The sequence below is a fragment of the Acanthochromis polyacanthus genome, chromosome 21 (assembly GCF_021347895.1).
Source record: "Acanthochromis polyacanthus isolate Apoly-LR-REF ecotype Palm Island chromosome 21, KAUST_Apoly_ChrSc, whole genome shotgun sequence".
NCBI lineage: Eukaryota > Metazoa > Chordata > Actinopteri > Pomacentridae > Acanthochromis > Acanthochromis polyacanthus.
Genome location: NC_067133.1, coordinates 22700924 through 22716393, shown reverse-complemented (window position 1 = coordinate 22716393; position 15470 = coordinate 22700924). Strand labels below are relative to the sequence as shown.

The 15470-nt window shown below is 42.2% G+C and overlaps 1 protein-coding gene across 2 annotated transcripts in view; it reads left to right on the top strand.

Annotated features, from left to right (window-relative positions):
* Nucleotides 1-15470, top strand: part of smg1 (SMG1 nonsense mediated mRNA decay associated PI3K related kinase) — a 238923-nt gene that overhangs the window by 124072 nt on the left and 99381 nt on the right. For both annotated transcript variants that reach the window (XM_051941283.1, XM_051941282.1), the window contains exons 32-37: nucleotides 1271-1415; nucleotides 1530-1668; nucleotides 2228-2446; nucleotides 2587-2767; nucleotides 13866-14027; nucleotides 14850-15061. In XM_051941283.1, the coding sequence (XP_051797243.1) occupies nucleotides 1271-1415; nucleotides 1530-1668; nucleotides 2228-2446; nucleotides 2587-2767; nucleotides 13866-14027; nucleotides 14850-15061 (1058 nt within the window). The remainder of the gene's footprint in view (nucleotides 1-1270; nucleotides 1416-1529; nucleotides 1669-2227; nucleotides 2447-2586; nucleotides 2768-13865; nucleotides 14028-14849; nucleotides 15062-15470) is intronic.

Genomic DNA, 15470 nt, shown 5'->3' with positions numbered 1-15470 from the left:
ATTTGCTTTGTTTTTGGGCTTGTGGTTCTCCATTTTGCATTTGATGATTTTCTACAATTCGATTTAGATCTGGTGATTGAGCAGGGCAAGGCATGGTTTGAATGTTCTGGTTCTCCATCCAGGTATTAACTGATCTTGTCATGTGGCATGGGCATTGTCTTGTTGGAAAATCCAGTCATTGGAGGCAGGAAAGAGTTTTCCAGCTGATGAGAGAAGACAGTTTTCAAGAGTAGCCCTGTACATGACAACGCCAGATCGTCACTGATCCACCCCCTGGTTTAACTGTAGAGGCAAGACAGTCTGTTTTGTAGGCGTCTCCAGGCTTCCTTTCTAACCAGTAATTTGACTTGAGGCATCAACCGAAAATTGAATTCCTCACTGAAGAGAACCTTAGCTCAATCATCAACAGTCCAATCCTTATGATCTCCAGCAAAGAGTAACCAGGATTTCCTCTGCCTTACGTTGATGAGGGTTTTTTTCTGCGCCCTGTGTGACTTCAGACCAGCTTCAAGAAGTCTGTTTCCAACTATCCTTGTTGAACAAGTCACATTTCTCTACAATGTCCAATCATTTTTAAGGTACCTGGAGGTCTGACAATGATTCCTGACACAGGTATGGATGAGTGCACGGTCATCTCGTGGGGTAGAAAGACGTTTCCTGTTGCGACCAGCGACCAATTTGGTAGTACCATGTCCGGCTTGTTTTTTCTTGGTGTAATGAACCAAGAAATGGAGATCTTCCATTTTTTTGCTACCTGTCTCTCACTCATGCCAATTCCAGCAGTGCCAAGATGGCTGCTTTTGTGGCTTCACATAATTCTTTGTTTTAGGCATTATGTGAGAGCTAACAACTTCTGAGTTGTGCTTCGGCTTGAATGTAAGCAGGAAACCACTGTAGTCCTTTACTTGTGCAGTGCTGCTTATGACGTGGCCTGTTATATACCCTGGGAATACAGTTAAGCTTAAGCATGTCAAATAGGACATCAAGTATTATGTAATCAGCTGCATTTTTTCGTGTTCATTGTATTCTGCAGGTGATGTACCTTTAGTCATACCAGGCATTAAAATGAACAAGAAATTGAAGCAAACAAGGGTGACCTAATAATTTTTTCCCCTGACTGTATGTATGTACATGCATATGCATACACTTAAACTTCAACAGTGTCACATTTGGGGATTTTTTTTCCTTCTTCGAAAAGTTAAATAACAGTAATAACATTGATTCTAGCTACATTTTAATCATTTTAATTTTAATGTTCTTGTCTGTGCAGTGAATGTGGGAGTTGGAGAGCCAGACTTTGTGTTGGGCCAACTCTATCAGCTCTCCACCAGCCTGGCTCCAGAGGTAGCCAAATCCTGGGCAGCCTTGGCCAGTTGGGCTTACCGCTGGGGCAGGAAGGTGGTGGATAATGCAAGGTTAGTGAACTCAGTGGAATACATGTATAGTTACCACTTCAGAGCTGAATATTCCAATACGACCTATCACTTGTATACAGCAGGAATATTACTTTTTATTTTTCCTGTCTCCAGCCAAGGTGAAGGATTGCCTCTTCTTCCTGGGGAAAAGAAGGAAGTGGAGGATCTGCTGCCACCAACCACCGGTGAAGGAGACAAGGACACTATCTTCAGCATTCTAGGACAGGCCATGTGTCGACCTACTGGCATACAGGTAGAGACTGTGTTTTGCAACCTCTGTTTGAACTTATGAAGTAACTCAGTGTGTAGGCTCTGTGCTGCCAGCATAACTACACACTCTATCTAGGGTAGTCAGAGATGAACTAGGACTTAAGTGGTCAAAAACTGCATTTCTCCACCTGAATGTGATGAACTGAATGTTTCAACAGATTGTGTATCAACTTGCATGAAGACTTGTAGCACTTGTTGGTAACGAGCATTATCAGCAGCAACTCCAACGTGCATTAACCAACCATTTGAGGGTTTAGTTCTCTCTTGTATTTTATTAAGTTATCTGGTAAACAACCAAGAGCCTTGCTGCTCTCAGGGAGAGGGCATATCCCATCATATGCATATCAGTTTTGCTACTTCAAGAGTCAGGGTTACAAAGTAACCTAAAGATACAGCCATCACTAAATTTTTTAAGGCCTGGTTGCACCATCACTCAGAATTGCAATACCATGTTTAAGTATGCGACTATTTCAGTTTGAATGCTGCAAAAACCTGAAACAAAATTGAAGTGGTAGAGGTGTGATATGACATCATGTTACCAGGATGAGGACATGGCTCTGCAGCAGGAAGATGATGGGGATGACATGGTTGACGTGATCTGGCGACAGCTCACAGGCTCATGCCCCTGGCTGGGGGAGGCAGGCCAGCTTGTCACAGATGGTCTGATCCGAGTTTGGAGACAGGTGGTTGATCGAATCTTTGGACTCTACCGCGTCTCCTGCCAAGCCTATTTCACCTTTCTTAAGCTCAATGCGGGACACGTAAGTGATGATAGCGTCTGCCTGATTGTTAAGGGCTTGATGACAACAAGCAGTGTGTTGTTTTTTTCAGAACCATGACTGGGAGTGAGGGTAGCCTGCTGGTCAGTCCTTCATTCTAACAGTCTGCTGTGTGTTTTTAGGTCTCTGTAGATGAGGATGACCCCAAATTCCTGCTGTCCTATCACAACAGCAAGCAGAGCAATGATGATGTAATCGTCATGGCCACCCTGCGTCTCCTCCGCCTGCTGGTGAAGCATGCTGGTGAACTGAGGGAGGAGCTTGAGCTGGGTTTAGCTTCGACCCCTACAGCACCGTGGAGGGGTATGTCATACTGCAAAATGTGCATATAGTAATAGATTCTTTGTATGCAAGCAGTGTTGGTTATGTTCTGTTTTTTTTTCTCCTACATCCTATATGCACAGAGATGTATTTAGATTTTTAATAGAGAACTTGCCAGCAAACTAAGTATATTGTAGGGCAGCAGTCTCCAACCTTTTTTGTACCACGGACCGCATTCAAGCAAGACAATTTTCCACGGACAATTGCACACAAAACAAACATGAAATGCACTCCAAGAGCACAATACTCCGCCAAGGCATCCCAGTCGTATCATTTCAGACGGATGAAATCTATAAAAAATACCTTAAAAAATAAGGTATAAAAATAAAGATAAAAAATTACCTTGCGATAAGCACAGGTGTGTGTTTTGCATGTGTACGTTATGTACAGATACTGAATCGCGTGACCTAAATATGTGGCGGTTGGTGGGAATTGATGGGATTTGGAAACACTCCCACAAGTTGATCAATTGTTTCTTGTATCATTTCTGATGGTTAACCCTTACAAGGCCCTGTTATTTTGTGTATATTTGCATGTACAGCCATATTTCTGGAGAAGTACATATACTAAAACATATGCTAAAAACCACCTATTCCATAAAAATATCGATCAAGTCTTGCGAGTTCGCATTGTCATAGACGTTCGCCATTGTGAATTTCGACCGGCATGGGTGTGTTATTACGGTATGCGGCCCCGATAAAAGCTTCGTAATTGCAGCTTCGTTATAACAGCTCTTATGGCTTTATCGTTTGAAATATGCAAATTTGGGGCCAATGTTTATATCTTACCATTGGTTGACTTAAACATATGGGTGTGTGCATATTTTATGTTGATTAGCAATCATAAACAAGTCACACGTGTTGAGCCGAGAATGTTCGGTTTCGGCTGTGTGTACAAGTAAGCGGGAACCGAGTATACTCAGTCCTGGCTTTTTAAGGGTTAAGTCCCGATAAGTCCGCAACCAGCAATTTGAAGTAAGATCGCAGTCATTTGATCATCAGCAGGCAGCGGACATAGTGTTCACTTGTTGTCATAGTTACAGTGACGATGGGTCCTTGCATCCTGGCTGCTCCGCAACCCCAAGCATGTCCATCAGGCGATGTTGTGACTGAGAGTGCATTTAGGCCCGTGAATGTGATGAGGGCTGGATTCTGAGCACATAGGTTAAATTTCAGGCAGATTAGAGCATGTACAGGTTATTTATGCAACACTTCCTGTCCATCCACCAGGTGGCGCTATCACTATGACTGTACATTGGTCTATGGAATTCATCAGGACTGTACTCTGATCACACATGTAAAGTTTGAGGCAGATTGCAGCATGTACAGGGGACTTACGCTAGACTTCCTGCTTCATGGCGAAACATCAGAGTTCAGTTGTCTGCCATGGCCACGCCCTTTGAGTTTTGCGTACGGTTTTCACAAATATTCAACCAGAAGGTGTGTTGTATATACTGTCCCAATTTCAAATGTTTTGGAATTATTGCCTGTGAGAAATTAATTGTTGAAAATGACCAAAAATCTGACATTTAATTCAAAATGACGAACTTCCTGTTGGGTTTAGAGGATGAGTCCAAGAGACTTTTTTGTCTGCACTGACGTACCACACTTGCATACCAAATTTCGTAGTTGTAGGTTAATCTTGCTGTGGAGGTTATCTTTTAAAATGTTGCAGGGGGCACTCTGGCACATGCTGTGAATGTGTTTTGCCATATGGATGCGATTAGGACAGGACTGTGATTAAACATGAAGTCTGAGTTATCCCCTTTGTGTAGTTAACCACTGAAAATGGCGAAAATTACCAAAAATCTCACAATTACTGGAAGATGTCGGACTTCCTGTTGGGTTTAGGGTTTGGGCCCCACAGGACTTTTTTGTTCTCTCTGATGTGCTACACATGCCCACCAAATATCGTGCATGTAGGTGAAATGGACTGTGCGGGAAATTTGTTAATAATGCTACAGGGGGCGCTATAGCACATGCAGTGCTGAGATTCATACAGTGTCCTTCCTTTAGCCAACTGTGGCAATTTTGGTGAATTTCCAAGCATTTCTAATGTGTCAAAGTAGTTCTTGTTATATGGCGAATGGTTGAATTTCCAGGGGCCGCCATGGCCGCACCTTTCAGCTTTTGAGGAACCTTTTGATAACTTTTGATCATGACATCGTGTTTTCCGTACTGGCAAAATTTGAGGTCTCTAGGAGTTAACCCCTCAGAGGAGTTCACTCTCGAAAATGAAAAAAATCTGTAAAAATTGTCCAATTGATTCAAAATGACGGACTTCTTGTTGGGTTTAGGGTATGGCTCCAAGAGGCTTTTTTGTGCATCCTGACTGGCTCTCAAATATTGTGGACGCAGGTGAAACGTGCTGCCAGGGCTGTTCATAAAAGTTACTGCAGGGGGCGCTATAGCACATGCAGTGCCAAGATGCATACAGTGGCCTTCCTTGAGTTGACTGTGATGTGTGTGGTAATTTTGGTGAAGTTTTCAGCATTCCTGACCTGTCAAAAAGTACTTTGTCATGGCAACAGCATTGTAGCAAAAGTCAAAATCTTCAAACTATAGCATTGTCAAGGGGTGAAGAGTCAGCTGACAAATTTACAGAATGATTTAACAAAGTTTGGAGCAATGGTGCATGCAAATGTAATGCCTAAACTTATTGTTACTAATAGGTGGCGCTCTGACTTTTTCCAAAATTTTGATTGTGAAGTTTGGGGCAAATAGGTTCAGGATTTGCTGAGATATAAACATTTCAGTAGTCATGACGAGACATCGAAATTCACCACGTCACCACAGACACACCTTTTGATGACACCTCACCATTTTCACTGTGAATCATCATTCTGTTTAGGCTAATGTCACCACATTTCAACAAAGCAAAAGTTTAGCTAGTTATAGGCTTTTTAATTCGTTAATCACAATCACATTTTTGTCAAATAGTAATATTTGACAGAAATATACTTTTCTTTCTACATGCAATAAACCCCAATTTAGGATGAACATTATTTTAACCTCAACAGATCAATCAATCAAATCAATCAGTCAAACCTTTATTGTCATTGCACACTTTCATATACAATGAAATTTCGTTTGAGCTGCCCTGACAATGGCAGCTCGGGCTGCTGCACCTTTAGGAGTGTGCCTGTCTTGAGGAAAAGGAAAGTCAAAGACATTTGGGATCGGGGTAGGGATAAGCAGAGGGTAAAATGGAAAAAAAAAAAGGTTCGTTATACCAAATGAAGCCTCCAAGGTTGGGAAATTCAATTTGAGAAGAAACCTGAAAAAAACAAACCCGCAACAGGCAAAGCATGACAATAGACAAGGTTAGTTGGGATAAGGATGGGGGTAATGGGACAGGTAGCTCAGCACAGTAGTCGGTCTCCTATGCAGCTGCTACGCCATACGGTGGCGCGCTGCGAGTGGGAAGCTTGTGGAGGCGGCTTGGAGGGGTGGGCATGTGTGTGTGAATGTGAGCTCAGTCCTCAGTTCATGAGTCCAAGTGTGTGTGTGTGTGTATGCATGTAGCCAATCTCCTTCCGTCCCAGAACCCGGTGTCTCAGTTCGCAAGGGTGGAAGCGTGATAACACAGCAGGTTGCTATGGAGACGTCCTCGGATGGACCAGTTAGGAGAGCTATCTCTTGGTCATGAAAAACTTCCAGAGGAGTTTATCGTTCCAGTGGTGCCAGAATGTAATCAGTATCCTTCTTATTTAGGCGGGGGAGAGGAGCAATTTCACCTTCCCCCTGGCTGCTCTCAGCTTTTTTAGACCTCAGCTGTGGCGATCCTCACCTCGATGGCATCCACTTTGCGACTCAAATCAACAGTCACACCAAGCAAATTGTCCATCTTACATTTGAGTTCGTCATTCCGGTCACGAGCAGCCTTGATCCGATCGTTTGCAAAGACCAGCAGATTTTGGACGTCGTTTCTATCTGCGGTCATCCTAATTTTCCAGAAGCCTAGGCCCATGATCAAGCCAATTATCAGCAGACCTGTCATCACAAATCCAAAATCGCAGCACCAAGTTTTGTTGTGGTTTTTCTTATACATCAAGGTTGTGTAGATGTTGAATAAAACATCTGGTGACACCGTTGCTTTAATATAATACAGTGGTATGCAAAAGTTTGGGCACCTCTACAGAACAATATATACAGAAAGTGTGCAATAATTATTTAAATAAAAGTAAGCAGGTTCATAAATTTGGGCACCCTTGTTGTTTTATTGATTTGAACACCTTTAGCACTAAGTATTGGAACACAAAATTTGTTTGGTAAGCTCATTGACCCTTGACCTACATACACAGGTGAAGTCAATCACGAGAAAGGGTATTTAAGGTGGCCAGTTGCAAGTTGTTCTCCTCTTTGCATCTTCTCTGAAGAGTGGCAACATGGGAGCCTCAAAACAACTATCAAATGGCCTGAAAGCAAAGATTATTCCACATCATGGTTTAGGGGAAGGATACGGAAAAGCTAGCTCAGAGATTTCAGCTGTCAGTTTCCACTGTGAGGAACATAGTGAGTAAATGGAAGACCACAGGCACAGTTCTAGTTAAGGCCCGGAGTGGCAGGCCAAGAAAAATCTCAGATAAGCAGAGGCAAAGGATGGTGAGAACAGTCAAACTCAACCCACAGAGCAGCTCCAAAGACCTACATGATTTTGCTGCAGATAGTGTTACTGTGCATCATTCAACTATTCAGCGCACTTTCCACAAGGGGATGCTGTATGGGAGAGTACTGCGCAAGGATTTCAGTCAGTATCAGCAGATTCTTGCCAGCAATGTTCAAGAATCAGTGACGAAGTTGAAGTTGCACCGGGGCTGGATACTTCAACAAGACAACAACCCTAAACATTGCTCAAATTCTACTAAGACATTCATGCAGAGGAACAAGTACAACATTCTGCAGTGGACATCTCAGTCCCCAGACCTAAATATTATTGAAAATCTGTGTTGAGATTTAAAGCGGGCTGTCCATGCTCGGAAACCATAAAACCTGACTGAACTGGAGAGGTTTTGTGAAGAGGAATGGTCAAAAATACCTTCAACAAGAATCCAGACCCTCATTGGAAGCTATAGGAAGCGTTTAGAGGGTGTTGTTTCTGCAAAAGGAGGATCTACTAAATATTGATGTAATTTTTCTATTGGGGTGCCCAAATTTATGCACCTGACTACTTTTGTTTAAATAATTATTGTACACTTTCTGTAAATCCTACAAACTTCATTTCACTTCTCATATATCACTGTTTTCATCTGCTATATGATATATTTAACTGAAATTGCTGATTCGAGCAACCAGTGATTTCTAAAGGAAAATCTTGAAAATTATCAGGGATGCCCAAAGTTTTGCATACCACTGTATAATTTTATTATATGGAAAGGACAGCATTGATCAGACAGAGAGACTGCTTAGGAGGATCCGGCCAAAATGAACCTCTCCGAACAAAGAAGTCAGGTCGCTTTTATACCTTCTGGTAAAGGATAGGATTACTACATCTGGTGTCTGTGAGAAGTCAAAGTACAAGATACCTCCTCCAATCAAGGCCCTGGGTTCTGTGGGTTTTAAAGACCCCTACTCAAAAACAAGACCACCCTTGAATAGAACTCCTCGGCTCTGCAAAGGGCCACAGGTCATCTATGGCTAGACACTTCACCCCTATCCCAACATTCGCAGACTGAAAAACACATTCCAATGAAATGAGCAACTGAAATAAGTCACACATGGCTTCAGGTACCAAATATGATCGGCAACTCTTATCAGAACTCGTATCAGATCCTAGAACAGGAAAAACAGATTCCATTCTACTAATTTATTAGGTAATGCATGTATCAGATCAGCTACTTCACAAGTACTTTCAGTGTCTTGAAAAATGGTTTATTGTGGGCTGGCTACACTGTTTCCCGGTACCAGGACTGTTGTAGTTAAACAAATGGTGCATTGACCCAGAATTGATTTGCATAAAGTAGTTTCATTTATGCAAATGAAGCACGGGTCTGACTTTCATTGGACGTCTAAACCAGGGCTCCACACTGCGACTACATGGTCGCATTTTGCGACTAAAATTTGAGACAATGCAAGTAAATTTTTCATCTACTCACGCATGTGCAACCAGTAAATTTGCCAATTTTTCAGCCCAGTCATTGACAGTAATGCGCAAATGAGCTGGTTTGCCAACTGACGTTAACTCCAAAAGAAGAAGAAAAGACACAAACACCAAAGAAGAAAAAGGCAGGCCAACATGTGTCAGAGCGGTGGGGCGAATGACCACTGTAATTGGCTTTTGTGTGAAAAGAGATGGGTCTTGGGGCTTATCGCGCAAATCCACAGGTTTCACATAACTCTTGTAAACAACGAACAATGACGAAGAGGGCTAAAGCCGCGTGTCCATTAGATGCGATTTTCCCGCATGGCAACGCACCGCATCTGAAAATTGCACAGATGGCAGGTGTTCACTAGCGGGCCACAACATTGTCACATGACAGCACTCGAGCAACAGCAGGCCGCTACGTGTTCACGTGACAACGCTTTCAACTTGACAGTCCAGCTGATGAGTCGGATAAACACAGCAGCTCGGCCGTAAACTTTCCCTTTTATTTCAAAACCACTTTTGTGAAAAGTATTTCTGAAAGCATTTGAGGCGAGAAATAAGCTGTTCAGTAGCTGAATCTGTCCTCGTCTTAGTTCACAGACAGCTAGTTTAGATGTTTGAGAACAGTTTCACAATGTGTGGAATCTCCACACACCGCATCCATCGAATTTGCATGAAGTGTAAGTCCAGTGTACTTTATGCAAAAGAGCTGCGGCCTGCACCGGGTAAACAAGCAGCTGTAAGCACACTGCAACCGGACCAGCATGCAACATGCGGTGCGTTTCCAGCTGTGATCCGGTGTGTAAGCTGTTTATTATGTTGTGTCAACTGCAGCACAATAAAATGTGAATCGAAAGCATTATAGTTTCTGCATTTATTGTTCAAGTATTTATCAGTAATACAGGGAAAATGAGAGGAAATATGAATATTTACTTTGCAAATCGATTTCGGTGTGCGCCCCTAAATTTTCTGCTTACACTCCTAAAATTTTAAGTCAGGGGACACTGTGCTCCTACGAAATAAAGTTAGTCTAGATCACTGGTCTAAACTAGCCGTCTTTCATCTGAAATAAGGGCAGATTCAGCAGCTTATTTATAGCCTCAAATGCTTTCAGAAATACTTTTTGCTGAACAGTTTTCATAATAAAAGAGAGTTTGCGATTGAGCTGCCATGTTGGACTGACGTTTCTACACTGATTCACTCTTTTATTGTGGCTGGCCAACAAACTTTAGGTGCGTTGGCACCATCTACCGTGCTGGACTGTGCATCAGTGTTACCGGTGTGCCAGAAATTAGGGAACTGAGAAAGGTGCGATTAAATGCATTATTTTTTTTGGCGCATTATTTTTTCTGTAATTAAGTAATTGTAATTAAGTATCATAGTAAAAGTGAAAATGTGTAATACTGTCCTCATGCATAGTGACAAAAAAAAGTATGTTAACACTTTGGAATTTCCTGTTTTTTTGGTTTATTGGTCAGAAAATGTTACCTAATATTTGTTACAAGTCCTAACTACAGACAATCACATTGTCTCCAAGCTGCAAACATGTTCTAATCTTTTGTGACTTTAACACTTATTTTAAAATGAAAATGGATTTAAAAACTGTTTGTACCTCCTTTTGCAGCAGTAATTTTAACTCAGTTGTGATACTTGTGATACTGAATTTCCCTTCGAGGATGAATAAAGTGATTCTATTCAATACAACAGCTCTCTTGAGGTTGTTCAGCAGCATTCCTATTAGGCTCTGACTTTCCCCTCTAAAAGGGCAGACTTTCTTGTTTGATTTCATTCCATAGGAGATTTTTGTCTCTGTGTTTAGTCATTGTCTTGCTAGATCACCCAATTGCTATTGAGCTTCAACTAGCAAGCAACCAGTCTGAAATTAGTTCTAAAATACTTTCCTGAGCCTTCAGATTAAAAAAGGCCTAAGCCTGCGAAAATTTTCGCAGGGTAACTTCGAGTAGAGGTGGGGAGTAGGGGGGACCTCAGGTCCCAAGAGCCCATTGTTGTGACACAATGGTTCCTTAATGAACCATTCACTCGTTTTAACATATGTTAATGCAGCATGCAGTCTCCCAAAACCCGTTTGTCCCGTGTATCTGGTTTGTGGGGTTAGTGGGTGTGTGTGTGAAATTTTGATTATAAAAGCAGATGACTTCTTCAAGTCAAGTCGTCAACAGCAATGGCAGCAAGAAGACCACGCAAGACATACAGTGCTCTGGAAGCCTTAGCTATTTTGCAAGCACTTCCAGATGTGGACTCTGGAAGTAGTGAAGAAGATTCCTCCTCCTCCTCTGATGAGGATGTGCCAGCACCAACGGATTCACAGCCAGAACAGCCTGTTCACATGAGACCTACACGAAAGCGGCCAAAAAACTAATAATTGTTGAAGAGGAGGAAGATAAAGAAAGGCCACAGAGCAAAAAACGCAGGGACACTGGAAAAAAGTCTTCCTCATCCCAAAAGCGCAAGCGCACTGAACAGAAGTCCCAGAGAAGAGAAGAGAAAGCCCAGAAAAGCAAAGAAGCTACAGAAAACTCCAAGGTATTTACATATTTTGCTTTTATAGTGTAGCATGTTATTGGTTTTATTTATACAGTATACTGTATGCTCGTAAAGCATGCTGTTGACCGTCAGAGACTGTACAATTCACAAAGCCTGCAAAACAACCCCTAACTGGAGTACAAGTGTCTACAAGATGGCATTCATCGCTGTATTGTTCTTCAGAGGAGCGACTGGCGGAGCTGGTGCCATGCGGGACTGCTGGTCAAAATACTTCGACATTCCGGAGTCCACAATATCCCGGGACCGATATGCAGAGCTGATGCGATATTTACGTTTCGATATCAAGGACACCCGTTTCAAACGCTTGCAGACGGACAAATTTGCTGCTCTTTCAGACATTTGAGGGTGCTTTGTTCAGAACTGTGTGTTGTCATACAACCCAGGGCAATACATAACTATTGATGAACAGTTATTTCCCACAAAGGTGCGGTGTCCTTTTCTACAGTACATTGCATCCAAACCAGACAAGTTTGGAATAAAGTTTTGGATTGCAGCAGACTTGGACACGAAGTACATGTGCAATGCCATGTCTTATTTAGGAAAAGACCCCAGCCGTGCTGCAGGAGAGCGACTTGCAGACAATGTTGTGACAAGGCTTATGGAACCCTTTCTGGACAGAGGCAGGACTGCCACGATAGACAATTTTTTTTACATCGTCTCTGGCGAACAGACTTCTACAGCGCAATACAACTCTGCTTGGCACGATAAACAAAATTCGACGGGAAGTTCCAGAGCAAGTTAAAAACACCACAGCACGTGAAGAATTTTCAACACAGGTGTTCACTTCTAGCAGTGCCCTGCTAACAGTTTATGCAGCTAAAAAGAAGAAAAGTGTATGTCTTCGCAGCACGATGCATAAGAAAGTAGAGCTTGAAGAGGATTTGCGGAGAAAACCAAATGTGATCACAGACTACAACCAATTGACATGTGGTGTTGATGTGCTGGATCAAAAACTGCGTGCTTACACAGTGCACACCGGAAAACGGAGCTGGCCTATCGCTGTATTCTATAACATCCTGGACATTGCTGCTGCTAATGCACATGTACTGTATAACAAGTGTACAGGATCAAACAAGTCAAGACGAAAGTTCCAGTATATGCTTGCAGTTGAACTGAGAACTAGACACATGCAGGAACTTGAACAGGAAAAAGAGAGAAAGGAGGTGCTACGCGAAATGAAAAGAGTTTCTGAAGGGAAAAAGACAACCTGCCAAGTGCGTCAGAGTTGCAACAGAAATCTCAGTACAGAGAAATGTGCCATTTGCCACAAGTACACCTGTCAGAAATGTAGAAAAGAATCTCCATTTGTGTGTAAAAATTGCTAAAAAAAAATACTACAAAAAAAAGTTTGAATAATTTTCATTGAGAAATAAAAAAAATGTTAAGTCCTTTGTTTGGTCTCTCCTTATGTTTAGGCAAAGGCTGCCCAACCCTGTTTACTACATATTTCCTTTTCAATGCACCTGAGAGGGCTGAGTGCAGGTACTGATCTAATTTGCAAGTCAAAGGTCCTGTTAATATGGTGATCACCCCCCCCCCTCCCCTTCTCAAAGGGGAGGGCTGCAGGAGAAGCTGAAAATTCCCGGCTTTCCAGTGTTAATTTGCCCATCGAAGATGGCAAGCTGCCTAGCCTCAGAGATGGCAAAATGGTCCCAGATTGTGAAGTTCCCTTCTATCATACCTATAGTTTGATATTTTTATGCTGGTATGCAGTAGCTACATTATGAATGTTTAATGTCTCTAAAAATAATTTATTATTATTAGTTAAAATAGGTAGTTTGCAAGACAGTTTATTTGCCATATTTTAGGACAAATTTATACATAAATGATCATTCCAAATGGTTCACTTTTTCTTGCTACTGCTAAACATTTTTTGCATTTTACCTTTCTGTCAGGGCTGCATAGTGACGTAGTGGTTAGCACTTTTGCCTTGCAGCAAGAAGATCTCCGGTTCAAATTCCGACCTAAGCCTGGGATCTTTCTGCATGGAGTTTGCATGTTCTCCCTGTGCACGCGTGGGTTTTTTCTGGGCACTCCGGCTTCCTCCCACAGTCCAAAATATGCTGAGGTTAATTGATGACTCTAAATTGTCCGTAGGTGTGAATGTGAGTGTGATTGTTAGTCTGTATATGTAGTCCTGTGATGGACTGGCGACCTGTCCAGGGTGTCCCCTGCCTTCGCCCGAGTCAGCTGAGACAGGCTCCAGCACCCCCCGCTACCCTAGTGAGGATAAAGTGGTGTATAGAGAATGGATGGGCCTTTCTGTCATTACTGTCTTTCCCACCCTGCCTTTAGCTGTTAAGAACAGCTGTAAACACTTGTCCTCTCTGACAAGGTCTGAATACGTATTGTACTATAAGCTAGTTCTTTTATAGCAGAACCTTAACCTTCCTGCTGCTTTTTATATAATGATCATTTTTGTCTTCTTCAGGTATCATCCCCCAGCTGTTTTCCCGTCTCAATCATCCAGAGGCATATATCCGACAGAGCATATGCAGCTTGCTGTGTCGAGTTGCCCAGGACTCCCCACATCTTATACTCTATCCTGCCATAGTAGGCTCACTGTCCCTGGCGGGGGAGGCTCAGAATGCAGGTATTCTTTAACTCTGCTAATTTGAGTTTGTGCAGCTCCTTGTGTTAAACATGTCCTATTCAATTAACTCATTGATTTTCCTAGAAGTAATTAGTTCCTTTTATTCCTATGACCTTTGTTATGAATTCAAAAAATGGAATGTTTAATTTGACGACAATTATCAGTGTAGCAACTGAGCACCATTGGTCAAAACTGCACAGACATAGACTAGTTGTGCAGGACAGCCCTATGAGTTCTTACACATTTTTCAGGTGATGAGGCAGCGACCTCAGAAGCAGGTCGCCATGAACAATGGCGACCAGAGAAAAAAGAAAATAAAGAAGCTTAATTGGACTGGTACCTTTCTGGCGTTTGCACAGCCGTAAATATAACCCACCAGGAGGCGGAGAAGACTTTGAGATGAAAGTGCTTCAATAGTAAGATGCAGCCAATGGTTCTGGTCCACCTGAAAATTAATGGTGTCTGCAGTCAGTCCTATGGTTCTTCAGCCAAAACAAAACAACTCTTGCAAATTTTTGCTCCATTTTTTGTGTACTTCCATGATGTTCATTATATTTTATATTCTTTATGTTTGCTTTAACTATTAGAAAGAGACATACAGTTCCACACCTGGCTGGAATGTTTCCTTTTTGATCCACTAGTTGTTAATGTCTTGCCTTAGCAAAACCACGTCAATAAATTCGGACGCAATGCTTTTGAAAGACCAATGAAGGAAGGGGTGTGTTTGGCTGTTGAGTACAAGAATGGCTTAACCTACATTTAATTATACAACACTGTGTAAATACTGCAGATCTGTTGATAGATGATGAAATGTGTTGACAGGAAGCAAATTGCCATCAGGTCTGCCCACCTTCTTGGGAACCATGCAGAGAGAAGACCTGACTGGGGAGGACGAGCAGCTGGAAAGTGGATTGCAAGGAGAACCTCCAGAGGAGCTGTCAACCTACTCCAGTCAAGACCAAGCAATGATGCAGGACTGCTACAGCAAGATTGTGGAAACGCTTTCTTTAGCTAACCCTACCATGGTGCTTCAGGTAGGAGGCTGCAAAGTTAGACTACACTCTTTTGGTCTGAGAGGTTGTACCAGTCAATATATAAAGGTGGATGGATGGATGGATGGATGGATGGATGAAGATTTATGGAACTGAGAAGATGGATGGATGGACTAGAAGGAGGGCAGATTTTTAGGCCTCTTGCATTCGCATTTTTCTGATCTAGAATGTATGTCCATCTTTTATATACAGACTATTTGCCATTTTAATGATAAAAGTGTTCTTGTTTGTACAGCTTTTTAACAGTCACTCTATTAGAAGCTCTCCCAAAAAAGAAAAAATCAGATAGCCAAAATCTGGGACCCATATCATAGACAGTTCCTACATATAGCTAAAAATCAACTATGCTCGGCTGGGTATATCAGCTTTCAAGATATAGTGGTGGAAAAAC